This window comes from Halyomorpha halys, unplaced genomic scaffold, assembly GCF_000696795.3.
Source record: "Halyomorpha halys isolate HHAL.00 unplaced genomic scaffold, Hhal_1.1 Scaffold749.1, whole genome shotgun sequence".
Taxonomy (NCBI): domain Eukaryota; kingdom Metazoa; phylum Arthropoda; class Insecta; order Hemiptera; family Pentatomidae; genus Halyomorpha; species Halyomorpha halys.
In genome coordinates, this window is record NW_027116653.1 from 154733 (window position 1) to 172736 (window position 18004).

The window sequence follows — 18004 nt, forward strand, 5'->3', positions numbered from 1 at the left end:
GAGAGAGAGAGAGAGAGAGAGAGAGAGAGAGAGAGAGAGAGAGAGAGAGCTTGCCTTAGCACCCACCTCTAAAATCACATATTTACTCAACAAACAATACAGCAGGCTATAAATCAAAATTATGAGGTTTTAACTGAAGAGTTGTGACTTCTTCGTTCTCGCCTTCATCACGGTCCAGGGTGTCTTCATCTGCTTGAATTATGCTTATTAGTCGGTCACCCCCTTTTAAAAACTGCTTTAATTCTCCAGTGAATTTTCCCAAGTCCGACACCGCTTTCCTCAGGTCTTAGGCGGTTGCCGTACGGACCTCAATCCATAGTAAGTTCCTCAGAAAGTAGCCCAGAAGTTCAATGCACTGTAGATGTATATTATAACTTAATCCTGGGTCTTAATTTCCGTTTCTGATTAAGCTATTGTGATGTTTTGGATGTTTAATGTTGGGAGGATCGAGGAGAAAGAGAAGCGCCGCCGGACAGGGAAGCACATCGCAGGGATTCAATGGAGGCCCGCCGGCAGGCTGCAGAACGATGCGGAAAATGACACAACGCCGCGACCGCCCAAGCGGACATACCAAGATAAGTAAGACCTTTCATTTGTATTTTAAATGGCAATTATAGAATTGATAAACTTAGAGTCAATATAAATAACAAAGATCCCAACTGGTGCTTCTCAATTTATAATATTGTAATTAAACCATAAGGAAACAGATTGAGAAATATACTGCTCGCTCATAATATTATTCTTGCCCATGTATATATAATTGTAAATATAAACCAATTTTACCAACACTGTACTTTATAAATAAGAATCCATGCATACTATCTCATAATAGCAAAGTAAATTGATTAACGCGATACCGTTGGAGAAGAACTCTAATGATTAATTACAAATATTCATGTCTAGCATTTTATAGCAAGGGTATGGTATCTAGTCCTTGCGTTAAATATATTGCACACTTTTCAGTAGGTTCCCATCAGCAACCGATAGAGATACATAATACAAGTACATTAAATACATAATATAAATACATAAATATATGAATGTATTAATATAAATACTCTAAAAACAAAAATAATTATACATAATATAATTATTATTATTCTCACTTCATAAGAAATAACCTGAGCAACAGACCGACGTCTACCCAAAAGAGCTTTGTTAGAATTAGAAGATCATCCAGAAAGTATAATTCTATAAACTCCTATACCCGTACAAACCATAACAAACTAAATACCATAATCAAAATTATAGATATTAATAATAAAAGGAAATAATAATCACAAAGAAAAAAAAATAAAATAAAAAAAATAGGAGAGAAATAATAATAATTAATATATATATATTATGATAAATAATTAGAATTATAGGGATAAATTTGTTCCCTAAAGAATAATTTAATATCATCAGAAAAAGGTTGCAAAGTACCTATATAACCCAATTTATTAGGACCTTTACGAAGTTGAATATAACCTAAAGCCCTTCGTTCCAAAAGATAAATAAATGAATATAATGCTATTGTGGACACCCCTGTCCAGCCTTAGAACCGCTGAAGACCCCATACACGGCAGTATTGATACCCGATTAATATTCGTCAAAATTCTAATCAATGATAATAGATAAAAAAATATAAAATGTCAATGCTTAAAAAACTAAAAACGTTAAATTTAAAAAATAATTTAATTAAAAAAAAAAAATTTCGAAAATGATTCTGCACATATTAACATATTAGTGGGTCTCTACTGAAGTTGTCTGTAGATAATGAAACTTGGTATAGTAGTTGGGTGCCTTCTGTTTTACGCTATGGTATTTTACAAGTATATTCAGTCCCATTAAATTGTCACTATACAGAAAGCTCTTAATATTTGTTCGTGTGAACATAATGTATAATAATGTTTTATCAGAAGAGTCTCGAGATTCTTTCAGATTCTACAATACTAAGCTTCATTATTTATTGTCGACAACTTCACTAACAACCCACTGACTTCTTAAGAGCTATGCAATAACACCCTGCTCCTTTGAAAGTATAGGTGTTTAAAGCAGGGTTATTTCCGTTGTCATTTTTTTTACTTTAATTTGATAATCTTATTTTTCAGTAGTTCTTAGTTAAATTTTTCATCTTGCTATTTTTAATTATTCATTCATAACAAACTTCACTACATACTCTAATAGAGTAGTGAGGTTTGGAAGAATGTTAAATAAACATATTGCGCTTGCAAATGAAAGACGGAGTAGAGTCTATCTACCTTGCAATTTCACTAACGAGAACCAAAAAGCCACCGACTCATCATCTCTAATCGCCTTAAATAGACAATGGTTGGGAACTTTAATGGGGAAATAAGTGTACTTTGTTCAACTTGCCCAACCCTGAAGCGGAGAGGAGTGAGTAAATCTAACAGCTCATATTCTTCCACAAGGATAATATTGTGATTTTACAAATAATTTTTATCTTTGAAGAAAAAAAAATTATTAATCGTAATGAGTAGAATATATCTCAACTCTTACCTCGAGAACAACGGGAAATACTCTTGAATACATAGAAAAGTTAAAATAACTGAGGTGTGCAATAACTAGGGGAAAAAAAGGAATTCAAGAACTAAAGGAGGGTATTCACTATTAGTTTGTTCCTTTTTTCAGAAACATGGGCGTATCCAGAGGGGGGAAGCTGCCCGCCCCACCCCCCTTTAAGCAAATAATTGTCATAACTAATAAATCATTGCTGTAATTATATATAATTTTCTTAACATTTGGTTTCATTCGCCATTTCTGTGCTTCAATGTCACAACCTGATTGACTATGTCTTGCCCCACCCCTAGATTTGTTCCTATGTACGCCCTTAATAAACTTAAAAGTTATAATTTACCAAACTATTCTAATCCCTTCTGTTCTTTAACGATGTGAAACGTGGCTAATTAGATCATGAAAACAATAAACGCCATTTAATGTTCGAAAACGAAGTGTTTAACAGCTTCAAAATACATATTTTTCTAAACTGTACTTAGTTATATACAATTGAGGTGACCAATAGCATCTTGGTAAACTAAATATTTTTGAGGTTCAAGTTGTCAAGTTGTATATATATTTACAATATATATAACAAAATCACTAAATTGACAATCAGTGATAATTTAAAGTACTTATAACGACGTAATACACATAAATTTGGTCGTGTCAAAGGGAAAGGTGAACTTGACATTATTGCTTATCTTAATTCATCAATTTTAAATTGCTAAGTAGGTGGCAACTTTTTTTTTTTTTAATTAGGCAATCATACGCGAAATAAAAAGTATTATCTCCAATTCGAGGACTCCCCTTGTGCATTGGTCCGCGGTATTTGCCACCTTACAACCTTATATTCCCCCCCCCTCTCCTCCCCTCCGGTTCAATTATTTTAGTAATTGGATAATAATGTGTTGTAGTTTGATAACTAGCCTCGATTACGTTCCATTAAATATTTTGTTAATCTGTATAATTTAGCACTTAACCCAACCAGTTCTACTACTTCTTAACTTCCGTGGTCATTGACATTCCAGTTCTTAGAAACCCTCAATCTAGAAATCCAAAAGATGGGCGATATACACAAACTTAACCTTAGTTTTCTTAAAATGAGTAAGGATATGATTCATCAAACAAACTTAAATCAATGCTTTTGTGTAATTTATTCTTTTCTTTTCATCCGTTACTCGACAAACGTTCAAAATCATTAACTATAAAATTATCAACTGCCGAAAACAGGACATCGATTTTATCAGGTAGTTAAAAATACTTGTTCATCCTGTCCATTTGGCGCAGTGAGCTCTTGTAGAATCAATAATGGTTGGACTTCGTCCAATTGGCAAGGGGTTCCATGGTGTAATGGTTAGCACTCTGGACTCTGAATCCAGCGATCCGAGTTCAAATCTCGGTGGGACCTACATAACATTTTATATTTTTATAACAAAACATGTCAGTTAGATTAATAAAAAGAGCGTGATTAAGGGACTTTTACATAGGGCAGTTTAGGATCCACTCAATTCGGTATATAGTTATATATATTCCAAGACTAACGATTTATTGGTTAATAAAGGCTTCAAGAGGATCCTTGTGTGAAATATATTTTTGTCCAGAATAAAGTTTTTACGCATGCGTAAGTCAAAGTAGGAGGTGGGGTTTGATAAAATTGGTACTTAATCATTTTTCCACTAATCTCTTACTTTCTTTCAAATTTTGGGCTAAACCGGACTTGAAATATATGTTAGCATAGGTGGCACCAATGCGTAAGTGAAAATAGGGAAGGAATTAAATAAAATTTCTCTGGGATCATCTAGTCATCAACCTGCACATTCTCTGAAAATTTCGTCAAAATCAGATTAACAGTAATAGACATTTTGCCCATTGCATTGATTTTACAGCGACCAAATAGTAACAGAACTCACAATTTCTATGTTAAAATACTAAGTTTCTATAACAGATTAAAACCAATATTTATATAAAGTACATTTTGACTCAATTGTATAGACAGTTCTAACCTCGCTCTATCTTCCTTCTTTGGCTCTTGACTGACCCACTTCTTATCCCCTTGTCCTTCGCCGACCAAATAGAATGAAAAAGGATCATGGAATACTTTAGAACTTAAACCTCAATAAACGAAAGACTATCGTTAAATTATATCAATCAACGACCTATCTGATGGTCTACGAAACTGAAAAATCAATTAAGCCAAAATTTATGGTTTCTAGTTCGCTGAATTTTAACATCCTATTAAGCAATCGTTAAAATTATATAGATTTGTTTCATGGAAATTAGTTAAAAGCCGACAAAACGTTTAGACCTCCAAGTTCCCCAGATTAAAAAATGACATTCATTAGTGACGGCAGATGCGCAGATGGGTTCAATGACTTAGATTTTTTTTTAAAACAGTCTATTTATAGATCCACAACTGTGAATGGGATGCGACAGTGACGACATTGAGGGCATTTATAGTCATCAAAGCTAACTTCAATTTATTATTGCATTAATGCTTTATATATTATTGTTGAGTTTAATATACTTTTACTATAGTGAAAGGACTTTGTCAATTTTTTGAATTTTCTTTTAAGATTCTATGCTGTTCTCTGACCAGTATTATACAATATGTTCAATGTTATCTGATTATTATTTTACCTGCCTATGTATACATTTGTGTGTGTTTTCTCATACCTGATCATTTCTGAAATGCAGTGTGGTTATCCTACAGGATACTATTCTATTCTAGTAAGAGTGGGAAGGTCGAGATTTATTCCGTGTGTCTCCCACGAAAAAAAAAAATCCCTTCGAGAGTATGTGTATATTACACAAAAATATTGTTAAGTATAAATAAAATTAAACTTTATAAAGCAACCGTAGAGGAACTTGTTCCAAATGAAGTCTGTCTTTAACGCTCCTCCAAAAGCTTGGTCCGTTATTAGTATAAGGCAAATTCAGGTATTGCTATTTTTAATAATACGAGATCTTCACAAGAATTATTTTTATAACAGAGTCAAGAAATTTATTACATGAGTAAATTGAATTTCGAAAAGATAGAGGATGCCGCGATTGTACATTTACTTTGTGGGGAGCGCTAAATATTTATCGTAGATTAAAAAGAACTAAACTAGTCGCAGTTTTCACCGATTACCGAAGAGCCCTTGATTCTATCAATCACGATAAGTATTGCACAAATAGGTGTTTGCCGTAGGTTTGCACACGTGATTAGCAAGTGCTTCTTCTTCCGGTAAGTTCCTATATCGGAAGGAGTTTTGCAGGGGAAAATTTTGAGCCCTCTTCTTTTTGCCTGTATATTTCGGATATTGTAAATTTTATTATTGATTGTGACTCAATAGCTCTTAATGGAAAGAATAATAAAGATTTATAATAATTGCCATACGGAGACGATAGTGTGTTGCTCTCATTCCACTCAAAGAAATTTAAATATACTAAGGAGGATATATAAGGAATATTGCGCTCAAAACAGTCTTACTCTAAATATAAATAAAACATTTGCAATGATTTTCATCAAAGGTGGCAATTTTCTAAATGTCAAACGACTGAGGTTTAAATCACAATACATTTTTCACTCATTTTAAATCACAAGTTCACTTATTTGAGGCACCCGTTCTTTTCTACGGCTAATTTCTTTTTAAAAACATAGATTTCCTTTTTAGGGACAGCTTTGCCCCATTTAAGTCTTTTTTAATACTAAAAATATGAATAGTGGGCTATACTTCGTAAAGTGAATTTGGAATGAATAATTAATTTTAATTTCGTTTCCCTTAAATTTGGAGATGCTCTTTATTTACAATAAAGTTGGTGTTTGGTTCATCGGTTCCTCAATGAGTTTCATCAGAACCTTTTGTTTCCTGAATGTTATCAGGGTTGAGTAAAACATTTTTTTGTTGTCCAAAAAATGGTATCTATCCCATCCAAGGTTTCTCCCCGGATCTCATTACGTCTTGCTACTGCAACATAAACATGTATATTGTATTATACTAAAATAAGTTGTACAATTATGGTTAAATTATTCTATAATTGCAGTATCATTAGTAAGATTAGTAAAGAATTCAGATTAGATTAGTAGTAAGTAGATTAATTAGTAAAGAATTCAATGGGAATTCCACATTGATAACTAAGTCCGTTGGAAATTCATTCTATCGTTGCACAATTTTATTTATTTTATTTCCTAGTTATATTTCATATTTTTTTTTTTTGAATGCCCAAAACTATTTTTAATCGTATTATACAATTTAAAACTATCTAGTTCTAGATTTTACGACTTTAACCACTCAACGCTATTTTAACACTCATACCTACAGCTTTAAACACACACGTAGATTTAGCACAGTATAAAAAATAAATTTTAAAATACATCAAATTAAATTTAAACTACCGAATTTTCGTTATATGCAACAAATCAATATATGTTTGAAGATACGATTTATTTTCAATGTTATTTTAATTAACAATTCATTAATATATAGAAATCTTGAGCCTTTTTTACTTTCTATTACCTATATTGGGAATATATAGTATGGGAAAGTATCGATCGTGTGAAATTTCTAATTCTATTTTTTTATAGAAAAATACGTTTTGAGTCAAAATAACTAACTATTTAGTTCTAGAGTCTATTTATTAATAGTCTAGCTCAAAAACGGAACTAAAAATATATATTTAAACAATTTGTGTGTCATAGACGTTTTAACAACTTTTTCGCAAAATCGATCAGCCGAAAGTGCCATTTTATACGAGTGTAATTAATTTTACACATGTTTAATCAATTTTTCAAAAATGTTTCTAGAAGTCCCGAGTAAAACTAAATGATCTTTAATATCAGATAGGTCTTATCCTCAGTGAAATTGATAACAGCACTTAAATGCCGAAATATAAAAAGATCTTCCTCTAAAGTATCTTCAATTTTGTTTATTTGAAATGATTCACCAGTTCATATTGTTAGTAATAATAAACAGTGCATAAATTCGAAATATTAAAGGGTTTGATGAATAACTAACTAAAGGAGAGAAAGGAAAAATAGAGGCCGGATCTCAAATCGAGAAAAGCCGTGACCGACCGATCTCTCCCAATCCCATATTGGGTTTCGTTATCATTTGTTAAATATTGTATTAGCAGGAATGAAGTTGAAATTCGTTATTTTCACCTCGAGAAATTTTAAAAAATACGTTTTTTTTATAGCAACAGAAAAATTAAAGTTTGACTAATATCATCTCGAAGTAGAGTGGTAAGTGAAATTTGTGTAATGCGCGCACCTGATCATGTTTTTTGGAATATATATCTATTCGTTTGAATAGTGGCATATAAAACCAAAAAAAAAAAAAAGAGTCCTGATTTGTTTTTGAATTTATCCCAAAGATCGTACCGTAGGCTGGGATCATTTTCTCTTCTGAGTTTGTCCCTAAGTTTGTAAGGTTATCATAAGGTAACCGCGATGTATGGTGCTATCTATAAATACGCTAGACAAAGAATAAATTGATAAGTATTCTTGTGTCACTGTTAGCAAAGTAGCGATATAAATATCAGTTTCTATTGGACAGTTGGAACTAATTCGATTAGATCTATCATTAAAAAAATGTTCAAACCAAGATACATTTGTCTTGTTCAAACTGAATTTATATTAATAGACCTCTGAGAAGAGGCAATAAAAGAAAACTCAAACAATTCTTAGAAACTCCTTTGATGGTAATGATAGTTGGCTATCGTTTTTCTAGGAGAATTACGCCTGAACCCGCCGGGTAAATCGGATAATAATTAAGATTTGAGACGTCAGTAATACAACAGAAAACTTTTTATGTGTTATACTGATAATTATCATATTTTCCCCTAAATCATTTCTTTTTAACTAAAAAAAAAAAATTGTATTTTTATAATTTAATATTAAATTTAGGGCTATCTTTAACAAAGTGGGGGCCTGGAACAGTTAAGATGAGAATTTATTTTCCGTACAACTTTACGTTATGAATTTAAATAAAAAACGTGCTACTCAAAATTACTGTTTTAATCTGTATTTTTCTTTGTTTTTAATTAATAGTAAATAAGTTGTTATTTTTTTTTTTTTAAGGCAATCCGCAACGATGGTGAAGTTTGCCTGGTTATCTACTGGTGACCAACCTATTCTAACCATGGTGGGGGGTCAAGTTTTTAATTTTGTGGGACCACCACTTAATGAAAAAAGTCAAGAACTCTAGGCCGGATTCGAGCCGGCGCCGCCCGCAGATCTCAGAACGATAGGCCCAGGAATGAACTACGTACGGCCCGTAATTAAATTTGAAAACTTGATTAGATTTTTCTAGAAATTTCTATGTTATGCCTAAGAACAACGAAATATGCTTATATTACATCAATCTTCCAAAAAGGAAGAAAAATATTTCAAGATTATTTTTACAAACGTTTATGGAACGAGTTTCTTGTTTTACTAAAACCATAATATCTAAAATCCCAATTTTTCTGAAGTTTCTGAACGACCCCTGGCTTTTAGATGTTTCGCAGTACAACTTACCTAGTCGTTTTTTCCCAGTTTTCCATCCCTAACCATCCCTATCCGATTTTTATCGCTCCCCACCAAAGTTGTATTTATCATTCCCCAATCCATTACCTCTGTGGATAAACAAAACAGCTACTTTTGATTTCTGCTGAAAATCCATTGATAAATCATCTAACCCTCCTCAAGTATTCGAACAATACTTCTTAAGTCTTCTCTCTGGTTGTTCGGTAGTGCTACATACTGAGACCATCCGCGACGTCTCCCTCCCACTTTCTCAGTCAGTGTTTCCTCCGAGCTATTTGCCAACTATTTATCTTAAACACTAACGCACGAACTAAACAACACTATTATGATCTGCAGTGATTCCTACTCGAGCCTCAAGGCAATTCGAAATTTCGCACAACAATAAACTAGATATATATCATATACCATATTAAATTGGTAGTGTTAATGAATGTTATTGTCTCTAGTGCCACTATTCCAATGATCTTTTGAACAATTTTATCAGGGTACATCTGAATATTTTAAAGTTTACAATAGCATTCATTACTTTTGCAAATCGACTGCAGGAAATTTCACAACGTTAACGATGCACGCATAGACAAAGCTGAATAAGAAACAGCTTCCTGTACAATTGCATCGTAATGGCGGATATAGTCAGAGTCAGTGGAAAATTTCCAAATTGATTTGAATAGTTTTGCTTTCCCCTTATCTGTAAATAAATTTTATTCATTGTTGATATATAATATTTTGTTTATAATATTATTTTGTTGAATCATTATTGGGTTATTATACAACTATGTACGGATGATACGTTTTAAATAAAATTGGCTTAAGACTAGAAATTCTAAAAAATGAGAATTCATACAATCAGAAAACTAAGTGTTAACACTGTGTCTTCCAACAAGTTTTTGTCGTCATAGCATATCGAGTCTGATAAGCTATGCAACTTCCAACCCAAAACCTTGTTATTTCAGAGGTTAGAATGTTTAGGTAAATGTCCGGTAAAAGTACAGTAAAATGTAGTAAAGATTCAATAAAATTCTCTCTCTCTCTCTCTCTCTCTCTCTCTCTCTCTCTCTCTCTCTCTCTCTCTCTCTCTCTCTGCCCCTCCCCCCCTCTCTCTCTCTAAATTTATATATATATGTATGTATATTTATATTAAAGAATAACTTTTACTAACTGTCTAAATATAAACGATTAAATTTATTTAAAATTCAGCAGAAGGCGGGGCATATGCCAGAGCAAGCGGATGCAGCTACGACCGATTGTGGGAACAAAGACCCCGAACGGCTGCAAGCAATATTTTACGTCTTTTTTTTTTTGTTTGTGTTCTTTTTTAAGCGTCTCTCAGAAACCAGACGGCCGTCGAATAGTTATGGAGTAATTATAGTTGTCCCCAATCAGTGCCACACTGCGGCCTATCACTAGTTAGTATTTAAAAACATCTCTGTCTCGTAAATTTCAACTGGTCATTACTTCAAAAAATATTTGGATTGTCGATGATCGAGTCGGATAAAAAAATATGATAAGAGGCAGAGAAATGACACACTGGTTTTCTAGAACAACACTGTTTTATTACATCATCTTATAATGTTCCTTATGTACATTATTGACTTTTTTTGCATGGGGAGTTAGGGTAATGACTAAGAACATGCCTTGTCATCTTATGCTTACCAGTTTATAAACTGGCCTCATAAACTTTAAAAAATGATATAAAGCAAACATTTTACAGAAAAACTACAAAACAAACTAAACAAAAGTAAAATTAAAATTTCTCAGATTCACCTGAAAAAAGGAATAAAGAAAAACAAAATATTGCCACCTCAGTACTCTCTAAATCTATATCCAAGTATTACAGGTGTTCACTAATAGCAAAAAATAAAATAAATGAAACTCCACTTCCACATAATAATGACTATATACACTTTCCTGTCGCACTCTTGTACCTGGCACATTCAACTAAAAGATAACAACGAAAAAACAAATTATATAGATACATTAACATTTGTGCGGATATGAGAATGCTCTAGTTTTCTACGGTGTTCCCGACATCAGGAACTTTGAACTGTTCTACGTGAACATTTCTCCTCTTTCTAGGCTCATGAACACTGCATTGTAACCACATTGTGTTTAATGACAGTCTCCCAGGATGGACCCTCATACCTCAGCAAATCCTCACTTCTGTTTATCACAACCCGATGATAGTCGATTGTCCCGATTTTAATCGCACCTCTAACGTCCCGAACATTCGAATTCTGGCGACTCAAGCGTTTTGTTTTCACGTACGATTTTATGTTTTACGTTATGGCCGCAATCGCTTTTGCCATTGCTTCATCGGGCTCCAATCCTTTGTCAAGCTTATAGACCCGTAAATGATCGCCAAGGGTACAATGCTGTCTCTATCATTCCTCGCTCCTGAGGTGCGCCGGCATGTTTAGATGTCATTCCAGGGCTAGAGCCTTCATTTCGGCTCGAGTCTTACTGTTGTAAAATTCCCTCCCATCCGACGAAATTCGGTTGGGTATTCATATAAAACTGGAACCATGGTCGTAACACTCCCAGTACCGCATCCGCCAATCTGACCCTAACTAGATGCGCTTTAGCAACTTTACTGAAAAGTTCCATGGCCGTTATCGATTCATAACCCATCCAGGGGAAGGTGCCCTTTTGTAGATCAACGAACAGTATGTTTTTTGTAGTCAACGAGGTGGGTGTTTCTTCCTTTCCTGTACCCCCAGCCAGCGATTCCTGGGATAATATTAATATTGTTAGCCCTGCCTCCAGTGGATGTAATGCCATGGCATAATGGCAAAGGAAAGGCCAAATTTCTTGTATATATATTTAGATTTGGGTTTTTAGATATAAGTCGTGTAGAGGTTGTATTTATATTTTAAATATATATTTAGGATGTAAGAAGAAAAAAGTCAATAAACCAATATTTGAATAGCCATCTAGTGTGTTTTTTCTGCTCCGTTTTTCCTTCCTTTTTTATTTTAAGACCAGCAACGTGTAAGTTACGTACATGCGTACAAATGTGAGTTATATAAAACTTTTTTTTTTTTTAATATTTATTTATTGCTATTTACAACTGTACTTAGTTAAAATGGAGTGTTACAGGCGTGTAGAGCAACTACCCATTGGTAGCACTCCAATGACATTTTACATTAGCAGGTCTCGTGGCCATCTTCTTTTCAGGCGCCTCGGAGGATTGTCAGGAATGGAAGAGAATGCAAGGTTAGAAACTAGGCCGTTTGAGTGGTTAGGGAGTTTGTAATGGAAGGAGTGATATCTGGTTCGAGTTAGATTGGCTATATAGGGAACATTAAGGTCTTTATGTATGATTTTATTTGTGACAAAGTAAGGAGCATTGAGGATTTTACGAAGGATTTTAATCTTAAATTTAAATTTATATTTATTTATTATTTTATAATTACATATATAATTCACAAATCACAAATTCACTTTAATCGAGCTGAGAAAATTGATTTTATTTTTCTTATGTATTAGAAAAATAAAAATCATTTGCACACTAGGAAGTGCCTCAATACCTTTCAAAAATTTTTGAAAAAAAGAAAATATATTTAATACGATTGAAGCTACTGACCACTTCCAAAAAAATTAATAAATTCCGTATTATTCTAAATTGGAAAATTTGTTTATGGTAAACGAACACGTTGAGACAATAATGTTAATATATATATTTTACCATTTCCTCTCAATCATACAGCTAACAACACTGTGGCTATCAGCTCAGGCGTTGCTATTCCTGATTGTTTTTATGTTAAATCTAAAATCATAAATTTCCAGCCGTACAGGAACTTGCTTCATCCTAGAGATATTGAAATAAAAATTGTTAAAAAATCGAGCTATTTCAACTCTGTTATTCCAAAATATTAAATAGAGTTTATTGTGAGCCCAGAAAGGTTAAAGTAATTGATCCTTAACACTTCTTGGTAACTAATAAAAAATTGACCAACAAAATTAAAGATTTTACATGAAAGGAATCAAATTTACGAAGGTAAACTTGTTAAAGGATATTAAAAGCGCTTTCTCAATAAAACGCACATAACTAATGCGAACTATTTCGAATCTGATGTAAAAAATACTTATGGTTTCGGTTGGTTCTCTGAATGTTCGACGTTAATTATGCTACTGTTCGCATCCATACCTCAGGGATTCGCAATTACTTCTGAGATCTTCCTTTTACTAAACCTTGCTACAGGACAATATTAACAAGTAGAAGGCAGTCCCCAGTTGTGCGCATGCGTTGTGCTGTTCCGAAGAGCGGCAAGCTAAGGGTCGCTCCTTGGTTCAGTATGTGTTCAGCCACGATGGTAGTAGGGCGTCTTAGTTTCAGCTTCGTGCTGCCAACATTGGGTCTCCTCATCCTAGGTCAGTTATCAATTATTTTTATATTCATTTCATTACATATAAATGGCAAGAGATTTTAATTAAACCAATTTGTGCAAATTACCAAATATCCACTAGACCCTCTAAGGATTTTGACAGTTCACCATAACAACATGAATTTTCTAAGACTGAATATTGAAATAAACATATTGTTATTGTTTATAAATCTTGAATATTTTTCTGCAAAATAATTCTTTGATTTCGATAGAACTATTCGAAAGCAGTCTTCCGTAAGCCTCTGAAAAACAAGACTAAAAATCATGTAAATCGTACCAGTATTAGTAAAGGGGACTTTGTACCCATGTTTACTTTTTAGTATAACTCTGAAAACTATACATTTCCCCGAACATTCCCGGACTTCATAATAACATAATAAAATTCTTAACGAAACATATATTTTTTTTTTTTAATTAAAAAATATTGCAATATTAGCGAAGAACATAAATTTTCATATGAGGCTTAACTTCCAAAGCGGTTAGAAAAATCATGTGAGTGCATCCAGAAAATCTTTTTTATTATGTATAAAAACGTATTTTATTTTAGAATCTAATACAAAAATTTCGAAGTGAAATAATCCAATAATTATTTTTATTGAAATATATCCAAATAAATTCTTTATTTCGTATTTTTTTTTATTTTTGTTGTACTTAAGCTAGATGTTCCAAAAATTCCAAAAAAAGTTACAGCAAATGATATTTATGAAATAAAATGGCATCTTCCTTAATGCGTTACGCGTGTTATTCATCATGTATTAAGTAAAAATAAAAAAAAACAAATAATTACTTTGAGAATTAATTTTTAAATTAATAGGAATGCTGTTTATATTATAATGTCTTTGAATTTACTTGATGTGGCACTAATTGTTACTGAATGAGGGATTAATTCCAAACAGTTTAGACTCATTCAAAAAAATCTAAATTTGAAAATTCGATTGAATTAAGCTTTTTTTTTTTAGATTTTATGGGTAGAGGTTTTTTGACAGATTTAGAAAGTTTCAGCTGTCATATAATTTATTGTATATTAATATAAATTTGTTGAAAATTAATTGCAGTCCAGTAAATTATTTTTTTAGTAATCTAAACAAGCATCACTTCACTAGATAAATTTAGTTATAACATGGTTTTATTTCACATAGTTATATTCTAGACGAATGGATGCTGCTTGTCCAGTGAATAAATCAAGTGGGCGTTTGCTATTTATGGGCATGAGTCTTCGCAATCCAAATAAAGAAATTGTCTGGATGTCTAATCATTGAGCATGTTTTCCTTACTCCTCAAAGAAATAATGTATTTTAAGATATACTCTATTTATTTCATTTATTATTTAGAAACCAAATGGTCTATTTATTACTTTATTATATCAATTATTTGATAACGATGATATAAAATTTAAAAAAACTTTCTCTAAAATGCATTTGTGTGTAAAGACTGTTATTTCATTTATTTACCGACTTGAATATTGATGTAACAGTAAAAATCCTTTCTAACAACTGAAGATCGGGAATTAGTTTATATGATAATACCAATTTCGACTCTCACATAATTACTACTAATAAAAATAATAATGATAATATTTTTTTCAGAGAGGTCATCATATATTCTTTATTCATCTAATTTCTGAAATAAAAAACCAAATAATCAACTTCAGGAGTAAAATTCATTTTCTTTTGTTGAAAAGAATTTAATTATTAATAAATTTTACGGAATATCCTTAGATAATAAAATTTTTTTTGTAACAGATATAGTTATGAACTTTAAATTGAATTATTCAAACCTATGATACTATTTATTTTTATAACTTTCTGTCAACACGAAATAGGTGCTCATACTATACCTCATGAAAACTTTTTGAAATGTATTGTTTTAAGGTATGAAAAAATCCAAATGTGATTTTTTATTTCAGAAAAAATAAAGAGTTTTGTTTCGTGTTAAGAATCCCCTTACTCAACTATTTATGAACTTAATTGTATTTTAATATATTTATTTTTTCACTGTTTAAATTTTCTAAAGATAGAACTTTGCTGAAAGTATACAGCTAGTATCATTCTATTTTTTAACAAATTTTAAAATTGAAACAATTTATACTGTTAAATTATTTTTCTATGAAAAAATGATGATTTTATAATCCTATTTTACTAAAAATGATAATACACAACGATAGCGAAAACTATTCTCCAATTTATGGGACACTATTATTAACGTGAATATTATTGTATTTTATATCAGTTGAGGTTTAATTGATTTAAACCGCAGTGAGCCTGACGCCGGGAAATAGTTTTTCTGATTTTTCATGGAAAGAGATTAAGGCATAACTTATGTATAGAACAGAAGTTTAAGTTTGAAATATTTCAAAGAGGAATTGATACGAAAATTAAACAGTTCACACTCATGACAAAACAAATAAAATTGAAAGTACATAAGATTGTATAGAAAAAAATTAGAACATTCACCCGTTGAATTGGAATTGGGATTCCTTTAAATTTATAAGTATATATTCAATTAAAAACTATAAATTTACAGAACAACATTCTTGGACCATATACATTCATTGTGATCTAAAAAATAATAATAAATGGCAACGTATATATTGTTATCCAAAAAAGGAATATTTAAAATATCCTTTAAAAATTAACTCGATACGATACTTACTTTATCTAGTTACTTATAATTTTTTTTTTACTTTTTAATAAAATATATGACTACATTATAATTAGTTAATATCGATTTTATAGTTGCGTAGTATTTTTTGAACCTACTAAGTGCAACATATACAATAAAGCTGCAAATCCATTGTTGGAATAGGATATCATTAAATCAAACTGAATATTTTATGAACCCTTGGACTTTGGTTATAGTAATCCAAGCTAGGTATGAGAGAACTACAACAATGATATCCTATGGGAATAACAGGTTGAAATCCATTACTAAAATTTCACTTTATAACTAATTCCTTAATTTCGGACTACATATAATTAACTTTTTATTTATAGTTCAGAGTTATATTTAGTGCATAAAATTAAAAACTTTTTTAAGGTTTTATTTTCATATGGAATTGCCGCTGTCACGCCAAATCCATTATCTCCAATAATTAAAAATTGAATAATATTGTATAAAACATTTTTACTCATTATTAAAGTATATATTTTATTATTAATGTATTTAATGATTCGATTTCATAATAAAGTTTAAAAAAATATGTTGTGTCCTTTTAAACAAGTTACTTTTTTGTTGAATACGAAGAGATAGTCAAAATCTGTTTACTTTGATAATTCCAAATTGCCACACAGTAAACTAAACAAAATTTCCTTTAAATTCAAGATGGATTGGTTTCTATTGACAGTAAAAAAAATAATTCTAACAAAACAAACTATTACTAAAAATTAATAAATTTGTTTCCAAATTGATTGGGCTAAAGAGTTTTGTTGGGCTCAAATCGTAAGAAATTTTGTCTCTTTTGAAACTAAATTCTGTCGTTTTTATCGTAGTCTCTCATGGTTAAAAAACAGAAAAAAGGTAAATATTTTTGTGTTTGAATTTTCGATATGGTTGCGTGCAAAACACGGAACGAAAACATTGATTACAATTGATTGTACCAAACCATCAACATAAAAAACTCGGCAAAAAATCAGAACTACTGGATTCGACGCAAGGACTGATGCATGTATTTACCGAACAATGTAAGTGGATGTTAGCATTTGCATGTAATTTGAGATGTAAGTTTTTAATTGGGCGAAGTAGAGTAAACAAATATATATTCCTCAGTTTTGTGAATTCCTCTGCGTTTATGTAATATAAATTTAGTACTTGAATGATTTTAAAAATAAAAAATAATTATGATATAGATAAATTTATGTGTATCCTAAAATTTTAACAATCATTAATTACAGATTTTTTATAGGATCACCTTCAATTATTTAATTAAAATTACGAATTTCTGTTTACATTTTGAAATATGATTTCGTATTAGTTAAATCCGAAGAAAAACTCTTTATTAAAAAAAAAAATAATAAAAATTGAAAACAAAAAGGAACCCAAGTTTGGGACACAGCAATTCCGATGAGCGAGGTTCTAATGTATTTTTAATTTTATATGTTAATAAAAATTTTTTTGACATGTGATGTGTTTTTGTCAGACATACCAATAGTCATGCTATTCGAGTTCAGGCCACTAAACTAGCCATGAAAAAGGCAAGGCACATTAACTAAATTAAAACCACGGTTAAAATAAGAAATGTAGTAACTGGGAGTTTAAATTCTTGCGCAGTACAGGAACAAGTCATCAAATGAATCATGGGCTGGGTAATGTTGTACAATACCAATTTTTAATCCATTAAGCACATTCAATTGTTGCTTAAAAATAGTAGTATAGTTTAACATTCAATGAAAATATCCATAAGTATATTGCAATCACGTTATATGCGAGTCAAAGGATAATATCATTAATAAAAACAAAATAAGAGTCATTATTTGGCAAGAAATTATTTCACCTTTACTGCAAAATAGGAAAATTTTAGTAAATAGCTGTTCTAATCCAGCGCATGATTCTAGAAGTAACCTGGAGGAACACCGCCCCCTCCCCCCATAATCAACTGTTAAATATATATATA

General features: G+C 31.3%; 2 protein-coding genes and 1 non-coding gene across 7 annotated transcripts in view; 2 read left to right on the plus strand and 1 right to left on the minus strand.

Moving 5' to 3' along the window:
* Positions 1-3193, minus strand: part of LOC106685853 (NADH-ubiquinone oxidoreductase chain 1-like) — a 3872-nt gene extending 679 nt beyond the window's left edge. The window contains 3 exon segments of the mRNA XM_067053397.1: positions 1059-1271; positions 1274-1517; positions 3087-3193. Of these exon segments, the coding sequence (XP_066909498.1) occupies positions 1059-1271; positions 1274-1517; positions 3087-3193 (564 nt within the window).
* Positions 3194-3838: 645 nt separating this feature from the next.
* TRNAQ-CUG (transfer RNA glutamine (anticodon CUG)) lies at positions 3839-3910 on the plus strand. The gene has a single exon. It is a non-coding gene; the product is annotated as a tRNA-Gln (tRNA).
* A 9313-nt stretch (positions 3911-13223) lies between these two features.
* Positions 13224-18004, plus strand: part of LOC106685862 (protein jagged-1a) — a 35347-nt gene continuing 30566 nt past the window's right edge. For all 5 annotated transcript variants that reach the window (XM_014428828.3, XM_014428825.3, XM_014428829.3 and 2 more), the window contains exon 1: positions 13224-13381. In XM_014428828.3, coding sequence (XP_014284314.1) covers positions 13252-13381 — 130 coding nt within the window. In that variant the 5' untranslated portion in view covers positions 13224-13251. The remainder of the gene's footprint in view (positions 13382-18004) is intronic.